At 32.6% G+C, this 17,892-nt stretch overlaps 1 protein-coding gene across 2 annotated transcripts in view; it reads left to right on the plus strand.

Annotated features, from left to right (window-relative positions):
- The window catches only part of LOC148275329 (nose resistant to fluoxetine protein 6), a 135,494-nt gene that overhangs the window by 83,745 nt on the left and 33,857 nt on the right, over positions 1–17,892 (plus strand). For both annotated transcript variants that reach the window (XM_088235845.1, XM_088235844.1), the window contains one exon: positions 9,879–9,992. Coding sequence is in view for 1 of the 2 variants with exons in the window: in XM_088235844.1 (XP_088091970.1) it covers positions 9,879–9,992 (114 nt within the window). In the remaining variant the exon portion in view is untranslated. The remainder of the gene's footprint in view (positions 1–9,878; positions 9,993–17,892) is intronic.

The raw sequence follows: 17,892 nt of genomic DNA on the forward strand, positions 1-17,892 counted from the left end.
TAAGGAGAAATTTATATTGACACATAAAAATCATTTGCATCTGGCGTGTTAATTTATCTTTTTAATACAATGCTTGACATATAAATTAACGTAATTATAGAAAATCAGCTTTCAAACTAAAATAAACCTAATTTTAACGACGTTCTTACAAGGTTATGTCATTTAGCAAAAATGTCAGAGATGGGACAAATTGATCAATGTAAATCGATCGAATAAAAAATAATTCATTTGTTGTTGTTCATGAAAAAAAGTATTTTAAGTCTTATTCTTTAACAATGTTCAAATGCTTACAGACTGGCTGGATTCTCTCCCTAATGAGTGGTTCATATTTAAATTTATTGTAACATAGAGGGAAATCTTAAAATTTATCTAAACTATTGGGATCAGGAGGGATTAATTAATGTGGGCTAATCAGGAACTTCTCAGCATTTGCTCACGTAGAGAGGAAACAACTTAAAACTCTTCAAGAGAAGCCGGCCTGTTGGCAGTAGTTAACATGCCTTCCATCCCACTTGAGGAGTGTTCGGCATTTTGTTCCCTTCTTTGGTTTATTTCACCAATTGCCTGCACTATATTGACCATGTATGATACTACCTCTCGTGTGAGTTCTTTATTGCCTATCACCGATGGGATGTCGCATAGATCCCCAGGCCTCTGCATCGCGTCTCCAGCTGTTATCTTTGAAAGCTGAAAAAGGGGCAATGCATCAACAGGTGAGGGACATCTTGAGGAGTTTCATCGTCGCATGGGCAGCTGTCGATCTCTGAGAGCTTGAAGCGATGCAGGTAGCCCATGAACCTACCACGACCCGTAAGCATCTGGGTGAGCTCGTAGCCAGCATTCTGCATTTTTCTGAAATCATAGGCATGAAAAATTGTAGGGAAAACATTTTAGCTACACTTCCGGTTGTCTCGGTAGCTGTCATTTTAATCAAGCTATACTTTAAGGACTATAACTTTGATCGTCATTTTCGTCTCTTCAACACTCGGTACATGGTTAAATTTTTTGGACCAATTTACCATTAATTTAGTTTAACTTTTATGTGACCTAAGCTAATTTATATGCTACGACCCTAAAAATAAATTATTTAAAAAAGTAGGAATTACCGACTTACCTGGTACCCACGTGTAATTCCGCACATCTTTTGTCTAATTTCACAAATTATTTCAAGGCTCAAAAATCACGATTTAAAGGTAGAAATTAAATGACCTTATCAATCGAACTTTTATTCTAGTTTTAACATAGATATATTCATTCGAAATATTCATATAAATAATTATTTGCGGAAGCATGTGTCCGATTTCCGCATGACACGTCTGAGCCATAATTTTCTGTTTCTCCGCATTGGCAATTCTGAGGTAATCTTTGATAAAAAGAGCAATGAAATCAGTGGCGTGAGCTTGGTGTAATACTAATAATTATGGCGGTTAATACCGTATAGTGATCCAACCAGGGATCCAACCTGGGTCCATTACTGTTCTCTATTTTTATCAATGATATTAAAAAGTTATAGTCAAATCGCGTTTTTTATTATTCACGGATGACTTGAAGCTATTTTTGAGGGTTAAAACTTTGGATGATTTTCGTTCTCTCCAAACGGATATAATAAACGTATCTGAATGGGGAAGACGAAATAAATTATTGTTCAATATTTCAAAATGCTCAGTTATGTCTTTCACCAGGGCCCACAAAACGCTGTTCTTCCGCTATAGAATGAATGACCAGAATCTTATGCGGATTGCGAAGGTTAAAGATCTAGGCATCACTTTTGTGAGTTCCCTGACATTTCATGATCAGATAAAAACAGTTTGTAGTAGTTTTTTAACATAATTATTTTTTAATTATGACTTTTTGAAGTGTTTCGCTTTAGAAGATAATTAACAACAACAACAAACAACAACAAACCATCACGCCGTTTCCCTGTAGAGGTAGGCAGAGAGGATAGAACTCCATAACACTCTATCTTGGCATACAGACCTCGCTTCCTCTACATTCATACATCTTCTTATGCACGCACGCCGATTATTCCTACTTTTGACATGTCCATCTTCAAGTATTTGATGGACTTGATCGTGCCATGTCTTTCTCGGTCTTCCTCGTTTTCTCATCCATCAACATTTGCATCGTAGATCCTTTTAGTCATTCTTTCGCTGTCCATTCGCTCTACATGTCCAAACCAACGCAGCACCCCTTTCTTGATTCTGTCAATAATGCATGTCTCAGCCTTACACACTTCACGGATCTCGACATTTGTGCACCTATCATACATCGTTTTACCACACATTCGCCTGAGGGATCGCATTTCGACAGCATTCGACCTACTTTCATCATTATTTTTCCAATTCCATACTTCGCTCCCATACATTAGAATTGGCACTAGAACTCCGTTGTGAACTGCTAGTTTAGCCTCCTGCGATAAACATTTGTTTGCCAAAGTAGATTTTAGTGCACCGTTCACCCTGTTCCCGGCACTCACCCTCCTTTCAATATCTTTATCGGCCTTTCCGTCCCTAGTAAATATACTTCCCAGGTACACAAATTCTTCTACCTGATTCAGAATATCTCCGTTCACGCTGATCTCACATTTAGTTATATTTTCATCCCTTTCAAAAACCATCACTTTCGATTTATCAACATTCAAAAGCAAATCGCTTTTCTTGCATACATCGTAGACTTTTGTTACTAAGAATTGAAGGTCTTCTTTGCTGCTAGCAAGAAGCACGGCATCATCCGCATACAGAAGACAGTTAACAGTTATACCATTCATTTTTGCTCCCATTCTTAAATCTTTCAGTTCTTTCATACACTTATCGATAATTAACAATGTCCTCAAATACGATGTGCAACATATGGTGGCAAAACTATCTGCAGAAAACACGTATATAATAACAATGAATGCGCTTTAAATTTCTCGCAATATTTAATAGACCAATTTGAAGGCCTATTTGACTCCCTAAGTGTGTCTTAATGGCTCTAGGCGCGGCATCTGCGTGAATTGCTAAAATACTCATTGCTATGCAGGGTCGATAAACGAAAGGTATTTTTAAATTTATAGTAACAGAGAGGGAAATATGGAAGAAATAGTTGAGAAGGGAATATGGAAGTCTAGGCATCTGCAGGGCTTATGACCTGTCATTGGCGGCTGGTTTTAGTGGCCACTTAAAACACTGTGAAACATTCATAATTCTGCCCATGTTTAAACATCCACATTTCCTCAACTCTTCCATCTGTTGACTTTTGTAAAGTAAAGAAGCTGAAACCTTTATTATGTGGGTGAGATTCATCCGGCTGAACCAAATCACCTACTAGGCAACACCTGAAAACAATTTTTCCATTTTTTTTACTTCTTCTTTTACCGGGTAGTTAATTCAACAATGTTTTGAGTATGTCGAAATGCTTGCAGACTGGCTGGATTTTCTCCCTAGGGAGTTGTACATATTTTATTTTTTTTCAACAGAGAGGGAAAACATTATTGAGAAGGTAATATGGAAGTTTATGCACATACAGGGCTTATGATCTGAAAAAAGAAGTATAAAAATTAGAAAATTGTGTTCAGGCGTTGCCTAGTAGGTGATTTGGTTCAGCCGGATGAATCTCACCCGCATGATAAAGGTTTCAGCTCCTCTATTTCACAAGAGTCAACAGATGGAAGAGTTGAGGAAATGTGGATGTTTAAACATGGGCAGAATGCTACATGTTACACAGTGTGTAAAGTGGCCACTTAAACCAGCCAATGACAGGTCATAAGCCCTGTTAATGCCTAGCCTTCTTATTTCCTTCTCAACAATGTTTTTTATCTCTGTTGCAATAAATTTAAAAATACCGCTTTAATCCAATTTTTTAGCGAAACCACAGTCAAAACTCGTTTTATTGGCCGAAACGGACACCAAAACTGAAATTTCGTTCGGTCACTACAAGGTATAATATAGCTATTACTACTTTTTGTATTTTTTCCTTTTGTATATTTTTGTGCGAATATAGTTCATTGGATTGTAATTAGTGATAAAAAGAATAGCCGGATACTGGATACCGAATATTCGGTGAGCCCCTTAGCCGGATAGCCGGGTATCCGGCCTCTTTTTTTTAACGCAAATATACCTATTCATTTATTTTTTAAATATTTTTGATTTTTCTTTTTTATTTCGGTTATAATTTATATCCACTTTAGTTAGATACTCTTATTTATTTTATTTTACTTATTATGGTTCACAAACAATAAACAAAACATATGACATTGGTATTATAATCACAAATTGTTATTTTAGATATTTTTCATCAATTAAATGTGAACACAGCGTGCACAAATAAAGAAGAAAAAGGTTTTAATAGATATTTAAAAATTGGCTAGCTTAATTGAATTCTATGATTGTTTTAAAAGTTATGATAAAAAAATATTACTAACAGGTTATTACAAATTATTTACCCTAACTAACATAAATGACTATTTGATTTTATAAATTGCGTTACAATTTTCCTATAATTATTTCAGATATCAATACCAGCATTACTTTCTACATTATTATACAATCTTAACATACGTGATAATGCATTAAAGTGAGCCATATTATTTTTGAAGGTTGGAAGATCAAATGTCGTGTACGATCTCAATCGCCGACTGGGGACATTCAGGGGTACATTCTCTGAACAAAATGTAGAATTAACATAACATTTCATTATTTAAAAAAGATATATCTGTCTCCTAAATTCTAACGTATCTAGACCAAAATGTTCTAGGCGCTGATCATAAGACTGAAGGGTGCTGCCCAGGTTACATTGAAATGTTGGATACGAAGAGTTTTTTTTTTGCACATATTAAATTTAATTAATGTGAGTTATGTAATATGGAAATATTAACTCTAATTTAAATAATACCTACCTACAGATTTCAAAAACAAAAAACGTAAACTTTTTCTACATTGCAAATCGAAAATGCAATCTGAAGGGAGTGAATAAACTATCAAGAAACTTTTTAGAACTTTTTTAACGCGAGTGACATTTTTGTTGGTTAGAAGTCTAGATGGGTTTTGTGTTTGCTCGCTCGTTTGGGTCGTTGTTGTTTTTATCATTGGAAATGAGGCACATACATAGTTACAAATTAATGTAGTACTGTATTTTCGCCTAATTTAACTGAATTTGAATAAATAAATGGTTACTTGTTATTGCTCCATAGATAAGTATTTCAAATATGAATAAAAATTGAATCAATAGATACATTTATTAACGTATTAAATGCGAGATGACGTGTACATTTACATGTAAAGACTTACGAAATAACTTGTCATATTTAAGTGCGTAACTTACCTAAATACATAGGTTCTTTAAACCTAGTCTCCAAATAAACTTTATTACCATAATATTACCAAACGTAGTTACTAAAGGCTGTACACCGTTAAAAAAACTGTTTCTAACATGCAACATTGGAATTCGATGTTATATTGGACCGAATGCTACTTAAATATGGAGATCAATTTATGGTTTAAGAAATGTTAAAATCAGTATTTACATACTTATTTATTTATTTATTTATTAGGGAAATCATACAGCCTTAATATAAATACAAGGTACAAAAGAAAAACTAAAAAAAGTAAGATCAATTACAGATTTCACACTAATTTACTATGAATGCAGAAGGAGAGGGGAAAAATAATTAAATTCTAATAGAGTAAAAATATGAATTTTAAATTAAAAGTACATAAAAGGGAGAAGACATTGTAAAACTCCACCTCTACTTTCCTTCCTCTCTCTCTGCTTCCATGAACATTTATATTTCTTTGTAAAAATTCACAACCAACAGTAATTAATTAGATGCAGGTAGTAGATGTACATATGATTAAGTATACATTATGAGCTAAAGTTAAAAATTAAAATTAAAATCAAAAGTAAAATTTAAAATTTAAATTTAAAGTTTAAATTAAAGTTAAAATTAAAATTAAAAAGTTAAATTGAAAGATAAAATTAAATGTCAAAATCAAAAGTTAAGCAGGAGATAAATTAAAAATGTCTTTTACAGATCTGATAAAGTTTTTTTATTTATTTGCAGCATCAGGCTGGAATATCTAGTAACTCTTGTATTTGTAACGGAAGGTAACTTGTAACTTAATTTTCACTTTTTTGTATAAGATACTCCTTACATTTTTGCAAATGTAATATATTGTATATTTTTTTATGGTAAACGCCGATTTTTTGCCAACGAGCTGTATTTATTTACGAGGAAAACAAAAAATAAACAGACACAAGCGTTGACTTAGAGATTACATACGCGTTGACTTATGACTGCGATAATTTAAGCATGTTCATTATTCAACAATGTTTGATTATGTCCAAATGCTTGCAGACTGGCTGGATTTCCTCCCTAGGGAGTTGCCACTTAAACCAGCCAATGACAGGTCACAAGCCCTGTAAATGCCTAGACTTCCAAATTTCTTCTCGAAAACTTTTTCCCTCTCTGTTGAAATAAATCTAAATATGTTCATTATTGTTCATTGTGATCGCTCAAATTCTTAGAATGTTTTTATGCACGTCGATAATTATTTGTGATTGAGCCACTGAAGCTATTGGAAATACGAGTATGTATCGATATATTTTTTGCACATTTTTTCGATAAACCAACATCATGACATTGAAAAATGAAATTAAAATGTTCTTTATTCAAAGATAAATGGCGAGCGTTTCATACGAAGAAACTTTGACAGCTGAAGGTACGATGTCGCATTCAATAATTGTCAATCTCGAGTGCTTTGGGGCACTCGAGACAAATTCGACAGGTTTTTGATCGACTTCCCTCGCACGCGTGGTTCAAGAATACTGTCACTTGCTAATTCTTTTGATCTGTATGCGATTCTTAAAACGAATGAGTCCCGGCACCTCAGGCATGGTAGGGAGCGCGCCAACCATCACCACCTAGACCCGCATTAAATTAATAAATATTAAATAAATACTTAAATAAAATCGGTACAAGAAACCAAGGTGACATTGATACATATTGATAAAAGGTACGCGTCAAAATATGCCATTGAACTTTGCCAGTGAGACACTTGAGCCGTTGATTGGCAGCAAAAGAACGAATTGAATTATGAACATAACTATCGGCAAAAATTTTTGAATTTTTAACTAAAATTCTATTTTTTAATTTATTTATTCATATAAAAATAACGTGTCCCTAACTCTATGAAGCCAAGAGCGCTGTGTTGAATTAGGATACAACATAACAGAAAGTGGAAGCATGCATATTATAATTCGACTACACAACCGAAACTACACTGGCTCAGTATCAGGCATAGACAAAACATTCACCTTCTATCACTTCTTCACAATATTTTAAATAATCCCACTTCGCCTGTTTATCTGAGAGAGCTCTTCCAACCTCTACTCAAAATACTGGGCATTTCTCCCCTCTGCCCCCCCTTGTCACCAGACCTGATGGAATAACCAATTCGAGTCATTGAAGCGTCATCAAGCAGTTTCCAACTCAAATCCTTCCCCCTATAGCTTGCCAATAGTTCCGACACAGTAACGCCGACTGAATGCATATCGACATAATTATCTTCAATTTTATAATCCTAATTTATCGCTGTAAACCGTCTCTGACACAGCCTTAACCCACATAACCTTAAGTATCTTGCAAAATACTCTAATCCATTTTTAACGCGCACTCACAAGTTAAAGTAATGACACTAATCTATGTCAACAAACAAAAAATAATACATTTGGAATCTTGGCGTTAAAAAAACTGTGATTAAGAGAAGAATATAATTAAGTTCATGCTACCTCCGATTTCTTAAATATTAAAAATTGTAAACACAATGTTTACAGTAAATCATATTGTTTCATTTATTTATTAATTCATTAAAAATTACAAAATTAAATATTTATGTGTTATTAAGGCTTTTTAGGCTATGCCCGTGTCAAGCCACAATAAATAACAATAAACATCCTTAGTAAAATTAAATAGATCAAATTATTATGACATAGAATAACAATCTAGAAAAAAAGGTAAATGTAATAAATAATCAATTTCCAAAGAATACAATGCAAAAAAGATAATCAGAAATAATTTTAAAAATATAAATTATACAAATTAAGAATCACACATAATCAAATATACAAAATAGTGGTATCAATAAAATCAACAAAATGATAGTAAAATATAGTAGTATTAAAAAAAACACAATAAGAGTATCATTTAAATCAACAGAAAAAGAATATATATTTAAAAGCATACTTGAAATGATAATTGAGATATGTATTCTAGAAACTAACTCAATACTATAGTAAGAAATGGGAGCAATAAATCATATGCCAAATAATAGTACGTACTAAAATTAAATTAAACAAAAATATATAATGAAAAAAAATGTATAAAAATTATCAATATATATAAAAAGCAAATAAAAGTTTCATTCCTCCAGTACTTCTTCCAACCAACAAAACTATTCATTGATACCGAGACTGCACAGTGCGTAGGTTAGGTAACACTTATGGAACGGCTGCAGACATTCTGTCCAATTCTTTACCATCTTATAAGTCCACAATATCAAGTTTATTTGTAGCTGATTGTCAAACTATTATTGACAATTCAATTCCATAAATTACAAAAAATACTTGTAATTTACAACATCAATAAATAAAATCTGTAGACTGGTCAAAAAAGGGTAGTGTATAGTAAATTTTGATACGTGTATTTACAGGGTTTATGACCTGTCATTGGCTGGTATAAGTGGCTGGTTTAAATGCCTAGACTTCCATATTCCCTTCTCAAAAATGTTTTCCCTCTCTGTTGAAATAGATTTTAAAATGAATAACTCCCTAGGGAGGAAATCCAGCCAGTCTGCAAGCATTTGGACATACTCAAACATTGTTACTTTTATGTTATTTTTATATATACTTATTTTACTTTATTATTTTATTCATTTCTTTATGTATGAATTTAGATATTCTATTTTGTAATGCACAAATTAAATATGAATAAATAAATCAAATTGAATTGAAATTGAAATTAGTACACCAATCGCAGTAATTTTAATTATTTTTATAACACGAACGTAAAATGATCAGTCTTACAGATCAGGTGCCAGTCCAGAGACTATAAAATTGTCTAGTGTAAAAACATCTTTTTAAATAGATATTGAATCTCAACCATATCGGGAATCGAACCCGAGACCTCTTATATGGTAGGCAAACGCGCTGACCATCACACCATGTATCACACAAAACCACACAAAAAAAAATTAAAGTATTGTATATATAACTTACATTATATTATGTACCTACTATGTATGTATAAATAAATAAAAATTTTTATAGCTTACCTGTAAATAAAATCACCGCTCGCTACTGCACACCACATATAAGGCAATATGCCCGCCCTAAATTGTATATGTATATAAAGTGTTTAAATAAATAAAGGTTACATTAGCCTGTTAATTGGCTTTTGAAAAAACTAGTGGATTAATATTGATGAAGTCAAACTTTATTTGTGACTATATTTATGAAAATGTATTAAATTCGTAAAGTATATATTTATAATTATTGATGATGGTAAACTTAATAAAACTAATATAATGTAAAAGCATAAATAAATAAATAAATATCCAAATTGACATACACATTTAATTAGTTACCAATATTGGTTAATAACATATATTAATATTTATAAAAAAAGCTCTCTGTTGCAATGAGTTTCGAGTATGTATTTTATTTGTGATTAATATTGATAATTATGTATTTTGTTTGTAACCAATAGATTTATATTGATAATTTTGTATTTTATTTTCAACTAATAGATTCATATTGATAACTATATATTTTATCTGTAACCAATAGATTCATATTGAAAATTATATATTTTACTTGTAACTAATAGACCAATATTGTTTCAGTGGACGATGCCAGTGGCCGCTATACTACTGGGTACTTCTGGGGAAACGCCTACTGGGCAGGATCTGCAGATCTTTGCCAACACATTGCTGATGAGGTGGAGAATCCCGAACTTGGTAAGTCTTTAAATTCTGGACTTCATTTGGTGGTGTCAAAATACAAAAGACATTGTTTTGTGACCGGCCGGGTAATGAATGCTAACAGTTTTACGTGTGAAATAGAACCAGAATTCAGAACGAATATTATTCGTTGGTACATACCGTGAGACAATATATTTAACTTTTCTACTATCTGTATCTTCCTCGGTATTGCGAATTTTTATCCACTGACATGTCGATACGCCATTTTTATTATTTCATATGATCGAATTCAACCATTAAGTGACGCTGAAATTTTACTTCGCGTTCAATACTAAATTTGAAATTAAAGTATTTCTCTTTCGTATTTGAAATGAACTCCCGTTGTTACTGATTTAAAATTAGAATAAATCGCAATTAAAGCAAAAAATGCTCGCTTTAAAATGACGTTTCCCAGACGATATTTATTTATTTATTTTAAAGAAACAAACAGTCGACAATGATATAAAAACATTAAAAAAAAAAACAGTTTAAAGACAGACCAGCAAAGTTTCTAAATAAAAATCATACATATTATTAAATTGTGTTACAACAAAAGGATGTGTATTTGTATGAGAGTAAGTGTAGATGTGTGTTTCTGTGTATTAGTGTGGGAGTAAGTGTTCAGGAGTGTGCATCATTAAATAGTAAGTGGGATCGATAATATAGTTAAAAATAATAAATAAATATAAATAATAATATAGTTAACTTTACGTATCTTTATTTTTGTCGGCCTCATGGTGCAATGGTCAGCATGTTAACCTGCCATGCAAGAGGTCTCGGGTTCGATTCCTGACATGGTTGATATGAAATATTTATTTAAAAGGGTATTCACACTAAAATATTTTATAGTCCCTGGACTGGTACCTGAAACGTAAGACTGATCATCTTACCATCATGTTTCAAAAATGATCAAGATCCGCTGCGATTGGTGTACCAATGCAGTGCCCTATGCACCATTAGGTGCGAAAAGGGAACGATGATGATGATATTTATTTTTATTATTTTATCATTTTAGGGAATAATTGGAAAAGTATGGATGTTCGGAGATAGGCAAAATGGTGAATGTTACACAGTGTGTAAAGTGGCCACATAAACCAGCTAATGACAGGTTTTAAGCCTTGTAAATGCCCAGACTTAAATACAGTCTGTCTACAAACATCTGGACACTCAAAACATGTTGATCAAAATAATATGTCAATACAGTAGTTAAGTGTGGTTCAATGGTTTTTATTTTTTTTATTTTTTAAAATATTTACGTTCTTATGATTTGCCCAAATATTTCCATTTTGGGGGGCATTTTCAACTAGTTATAAATAACAATGTCTGAGTATGTCCAAATGCTTGCAGACTGGCTGGGTTTCCTCTTTAGGGAGTTATTCATTTTATAATTTATTTCAACAGAGAGGGAAAACATTTTTGAGAAGGGAATATGGAAGTCTAGGCATTTAAAAGGCTTACGACCTGCCATTGGCTGGTTTAAAAGCCACTTTACACACTGTGTAACATTCACTATTCTGCCCATGTTTAAACATCCACATTTCCTCAACGCTTCCATCTGTTGACTTTTGTGAAGTAAAAGAGCTGAAACCTTTATCACGAAATGCCTAGACTTCCATATTCCATTCTCAAAAATGTTTTCCCTCTCTGTTGAAATAAATTGAAATAGTTGTAAATAGCTCACTATTAGAAAATGGGAACCAAGTTGTGGTAGAGCGGGATGCGAACCTCGGACTCTGATCCGTGAGTCCGCGACACTAGCCACGGGACCGCAACCCAGTCCAATTGTGTTGTAAATATTTTTTTATGAATAACGAGTCTTCTAATTCTTCCCAAAATTGATTTTGTATGGCAATATGAATCATAAAATACACGTTTGTTTAATAATTGTTTCTTTTATGATTTGTGATTTCAATTCAATTCCATTTATTTATTTTAAATATAACATATACATTACAAAAATATATTCAATACGTACATATTATAAAAAAGAAGAAAAAATACACGAAAGAGACTCATGTCAAAGTAGTCGAAGAATCCTGCTCCGGAAAACCCCTTCGGAGACATGGAACAGATCAATCTCCAGAGCGATGTTGTTCAGCATAGCGGTAGCCCTTCCAACGGCAGGGTGGTCCTGTATATCGGAATATGAAACAATCCATGCTGACGCTGTCTTAGGTAATTATCAGGAACATACAAACCAATGCTCATCATAATTTCAGAATTATCGATCATACCGCGCAACAATCGATAAAAATGTGTATTCAAATACACATTCCTTCTAGTCTCTAAACTGTTGTAGCCAAGCATACCCTGGAGAAACTCGGTCGGGTAGAGCCAAGGATAATACTCAGTGATGCATGAATAGATCAATCCCAGCCCTTGCAAAACTAATACAAAAGTGAAACATCTTGCAAAACGAAATACCCAAGTAATTTATCATCAGACCTGGTGTAGAAATTTTCATCACAAGAATTTTAATACTTTATTCAAAGCAAATTGGTTCCGACGGTTCGTAAAACACAAATTATGGATATTAAGATAATGAAACCAGTTCATTTGTTTGTAGGTCGATTCTGAATGTATAGCCAGGCCACGATAACTTTTATCTACTCCAGTAACTCAAGTATTGGAAATAAGTCTTTCGTTTGAACATCCACATTTCCTCAACTCTTCCATCTGTTGACTTTTGTGAAGCCAAAGAACTGAAACCTTTATTGTTGCGAATAGATTCATCTGATCGAATTTTTTCACACACTAGGCAACGCCTGAAAATATTTTTTCTAATTACAAAGTAAAATGGGGACTTTAACCAGCCAATGACAGGTCATTAGCCCTGTAAATGCCTAGACTTCCATATTCCCTTCTCAAAAATGTTATCTATCCATATTGTAATTTGTTAATCTCAGTGACTCCATAGGAGGTGAGTAGGCCTCGTGGTGTAATGGTCAGCGTATTTGCCTACCATGCAAGAGGTCTCAGGAATGAAACTGGCACATTTAATTTGAAATCTTTATTTAAAAGGGTGTTTTCACACTAGAATATTTCATAGTGCCTGGACTGGTACCTGAAGTGTAAGTGTAAGACTGCTTATCTTACCTTCATGTAAGAAAAAAAAAATCAAGATACGCTGCGATTGGTTTACCGACGCAGTGCCCTATGCACCATTAGGTGCGGAAAGGAATGATGATGATGAGGAGGTGAAATCTAGTATTTTTTCTACAAACATTTCGACGAACTCAAATTATTGTAACTATCCAAAGGGGTTTTTGTAAGTTGTCGATTGGCTTAAAAAAATAAGTATTTTATCGTGGGGCGCTATATATTCAGTATCGGGCCTCTAGAATCGGTAATTGTCATACTGGTGATTTTCACAATTTATAAATTGTTTGGTGTTTTAATTATGTATTCAAACTGCTCCGATATGGGCGATAGTAAAATTCACGCAAAAGTGATTAAATACACCCACAAGCAGAAATTAATGGAGCGTTGACACACCCCCAACAGTAATTAGTTACAGTATTGTGCGAATTAATGGAATAAAATGGCATTAAATTATGGTTTTAAGTAGTGATGCAACAGACCTATGCTTGTGCTTCCGCAACTGCGGAAGTTCTGCACGTTTTTTGACATCAGTTTCTGTTTCCGCAACTTTTATGACGGAAATTTGAACGGAACTTTGCACGCGGGAAGGGTGTTCCAGGCGTTCAGCCGGCCACAAGCGAGCCGGGCGCGTGCTTTCGGCACTTGTCGCAAGGCGTTTGTTTACATACTTTTTTTACTTCTTTACACGCCGTGACGTGAGTGTAAGCTCGTAAAATTTTCTGTTCTTGTTGGTTTTAGTAATTAATTTGTCCCGTGTGTGTGTAACTTAAGTGAAATTATCAAACCAAAAACAAGGCCTGTTTGGTATTTATTTAGTTAAAATTGACGATCTAACAGCCAGATGTAAACTATGTGCCTAACTCAAATTGAGAATGAAGTACAAACTACGTCATCATCAATGATGAATTCATCATTACAAATATTAATATTAACGAAATATATACAAAAAATATCCCTTAAAATATGTATGTGTCTATTTATGTTTTTCCTTTTTTTTAAAAATGTTATTACTATTTTATTTTTACATCTGAGCATGTTTTTCATTCTTTATTTCAATTCTTAACTTTTGATTACTCTTACAAATTTTCTTCATTTTTGATATTATTTCCATTTGTAAATACTCATTACAAACTTTAAAATATCTTTTTTTTACTTAAATTTTAATTTTAAACAACTTTCATTTATGTTTTTTTTTCCTTCTCTTTTTTATACTTTCATAATCAACCTTACATATAATTGTTTTATAATATGGAGTTAAGTCTGATTGTGTAAAATATTAAACTTTGTAACTGTACTGTATGTTTCCTAAATAAAAGAAAATAAAATAAAATAAAAAATAAACTAGCAGACCTGACAGACATTGTCCTGCCCATACGTTGGCAAAAGATTTTTCATTGATAAGTAGGTACTTAGGTACTTATTTATGGTTAAATTCCAAAACACAAAAATTATTGATTTTCAAAAATGTAATTATTTTTGCAAAACTTGGCTCTTCTCACCAACAGGTGTGCACTTTATTTATGAATGCGATTTTTTTGTATTGAATGTCACTTAATATTATTTTAGTATAACCAAAAATCCAATAAAAACAAATAAATGGGTAGAAATTATAAGGAATGTAAGGAAAGAATCTGATTGAGATTCATAAAAAGCGAATTTTGTTAGTAAATATTTAAAAACAAACTTTATTAAACACAAAAAAACAACATCCTTCCATTTTTTGTATATTATGCATTCTCGTCGAATGCAACCCTGGTAGGTCGATGAAACTAAGATTTATGCTTCTTTCTTTTTTTTACAGATTCGATTGAAAATTTTAATAGCTACGAACACGTGCAGCGCAAAGATCTACATTTCGCTAAAAACCGCACGTAAATCGGTTAAGCCGTTTATGAGGAGTTCTGTGACATCACACGTACAGAAACATTATATAGGTTTATATAAATATATGAAAATCAAAAAAATAAAATATTTTTAAACATAGAGAAAAGTATAAGAATTATATTGCGAGAGAAAAAAATAAATCAGACTCGTTTTATAACAATCAAGTCCAGAACTGAATATATTAGCCTTGTCCTCATACTGATTACCATGTGATAGTTGGTCCTAGAACTTGCAGAGCAAAAAGGAAATCTGTGGCGGGTATGTCGACCAGGTACACGGAAACACACCAACTCCAACAAATCTGGACAGTCAACGAATGAATTGATCACTTTATAAAGTAATATTAAGTCAGTTAGGATTCTTCTATCGGAAAGTTTTAAAAGATTTGCTTAAGATAACAATTGATTATAATCAAATAAAGCAGCTGTTTTTATGTAGCTTAAAATTAATATATTTTAGAAATTTCTTCTGGACGCGCTCGAGTGAATCAGAATGTACACTATAATGGGGCAACTAAATTGGAGAAATATATTCTAAACGACTTTTAACCAGGGAGAAGAAAAGTGACTTGATTGGTGTGATATTTTTTTTAATTTGCGTAACTTTGCAATTTGCAAATTAATTTAATCCCAACATACTTAATTATTAATTAATGTTAATTAATTTTAATTAATTAAATTAAATTAAATTAATTAATGTTAATTAATTAATGTTAATTAATGATTAATTTAATCCCAACATACTTAGCGCCTCATTTGTGATCTTGTTTGATAAATGTAAGTTTATCATAAAAAATTACGCCAAGATCCCTAATGAAATCAACTCTTTCAAATTGTTGCGTGGTTCAACAAATAGTTAAAAATGAAAGGTGTCTTACTTTTAGAAAAGGAAATAACCTGTCATTTTTCCATATCTCAATATGTTTCTCAAAACAGATTTTTTTTATTGCACCACTCGTGAATTTCGTTGATATTCATCTGCAGGGTATTGCAATCATCATTATTATTTACAACTCTATAATGTTTGAGGTCATCAGCAAAACGTAAATATTCTGTGTCACTTAAAACTTCAACAATACCATTAATATAGATTAAAAATAAAACTAATTTTTGGGGACATAGTCGCAACTTCAGGAGCACAAAAAAGAAAAACTATTGTCTTTACGCGAGGATCTCCTTATGTGGTGGAAATCAAATTCATACAAATAATTCACATACTAATCTTTTGCGATTAGTGCGCCCTCCCAGCAGGATGAGTATTAATTTTTTATGCATATTCGTCTGACTAACTTGCAAAACTCCAATCTCAAAAAAAAATTACAGGAGGGTGAAAAAATCGTATAATTTCAACAAATTATACTATTCTTTTACCCTCTTGTAATATTTTTATTTTTGGAGATCAGAGATAAGCAATTAAACTTCTTAGATTTTCACGGCCGTTAAGATGCACAATAAGTTTTTCTGGGTTATTATGCCGTGTGTCGTTCGTACTCTCTACCGACGTTTCGGATCGCGTTACAGCGTCCATCATCAGGGTTGATGTTATTTGTGTATGAATATGTGTTACGTTAGGTACTTAGGGAGGCCAAAGAACCACCAAACACGACTAGTAAAAGAAGCAATTGAGATTTACAAACATCCCGACAACATAAACAGAGATGATGGGATGCGATTAAAAACATCCTGGTACCCAGTCATAAAGAAATCGCATAAAGATTGCAATGTAACACAGATTGGTGATACGGTATAGATCCTAAGTACATAATGGTACACATTAATCTAAACGACTACGACACGGTACAAGTCCCAAATACATAACATCACACAAAAACGACTACGACACGGTAAAAATTCTAAGTACCTAACGTAACACATATTCATACACAAATAACATCAACCCTGATGATGGACGCTGTAACGCGATCCGAAACGTCGGTAGAGAGTACGAACGACACACGGCATAATAACCCAGAAAAACTTATTGTGCAGAGATAAGCAAGTTAGTCAGACGATATATTTAAATTTATTTCAACAGAAAGGGAAAATTTCTGAGAAGGGGATATGGAAGTCTAGGCATTTACAGGGCTTATGGACCTGTCATTGGCTGGTTTAAGCGGCCACTTTACACACTGTGTAACATTCAGCATTCTGCCCATGTTTGAACATCCACATTTTCTCAAATCTTCCATTTGTTGACTTTTGTGAAGTAAAAGAGCTATTTTTAAAATTTATTTCAACAGAGAGGGAAAACATTTTTGAGAAGGGAATAAGGAAGTCTAGGCATTTACAGGTCTTATGACCTGTCATTGGCTGCTTAAAGTGGCCACTTTACACACTGTGTAACATTCACCATTCTGCCCATGTTTAAACATCCACATTTCCTCAACTCATTTTTGAGAAGGGGCGTTCATAATCCCTTCTCAAAAATGTTTTCCCTCTCTGTTGAAATAAATTTTAATATAAACAACTCCCTAGGGAGGAAATCCAGCCAGTCTGCAAGCATTTGGACATAATCAAACATTGTTGATATTTTTTTTTCAGTTTCATACATTTTTTCATTTTCATACATTTTTTTAGTTACATATACTTTGATAGTTTTAATTTTTTTGTTCCATATTTTTTGTAAGATTATCGTATTTTTATAAAGTATTCAATTTGTATTAATTATCTTTAGAATTAAAAAAAATAAAATGCTGTATTTCATATTTAAAAAAAAAATGTTCCTCAGAACAGGTATATACTATACCTCTAGTGCGAATAGACAGTGCCCAATATGTCTGCTTATACTTCAATTTTACTTTAATTTTGCTTATTTATATATTTTTTACGTTTTACTGTTTTACAGATCATAATAGTAAAGTCTGGACAACACGTTTAATAGTATATAAATATATGCAACATCTCGCAGCAGT

This window comes from Micrasema longulum, unplaced genomic scaffold (genome assembly GCF_059751315.1).
Source record: "Micrasema longulum isolate JH-2025_06_02 unplaced genomic scaffold, ASM5975131v1 h1tg001460l, whole genome shotgun sequence".
In the NCBI taxonomy this organism is placed as follows: domain Eukaryota; kingdom Metazoa; phylum Arthropoda; class Insecta; order Trichoptera; family Brachycentridae; genus Micrasema; species Micrasema longulum.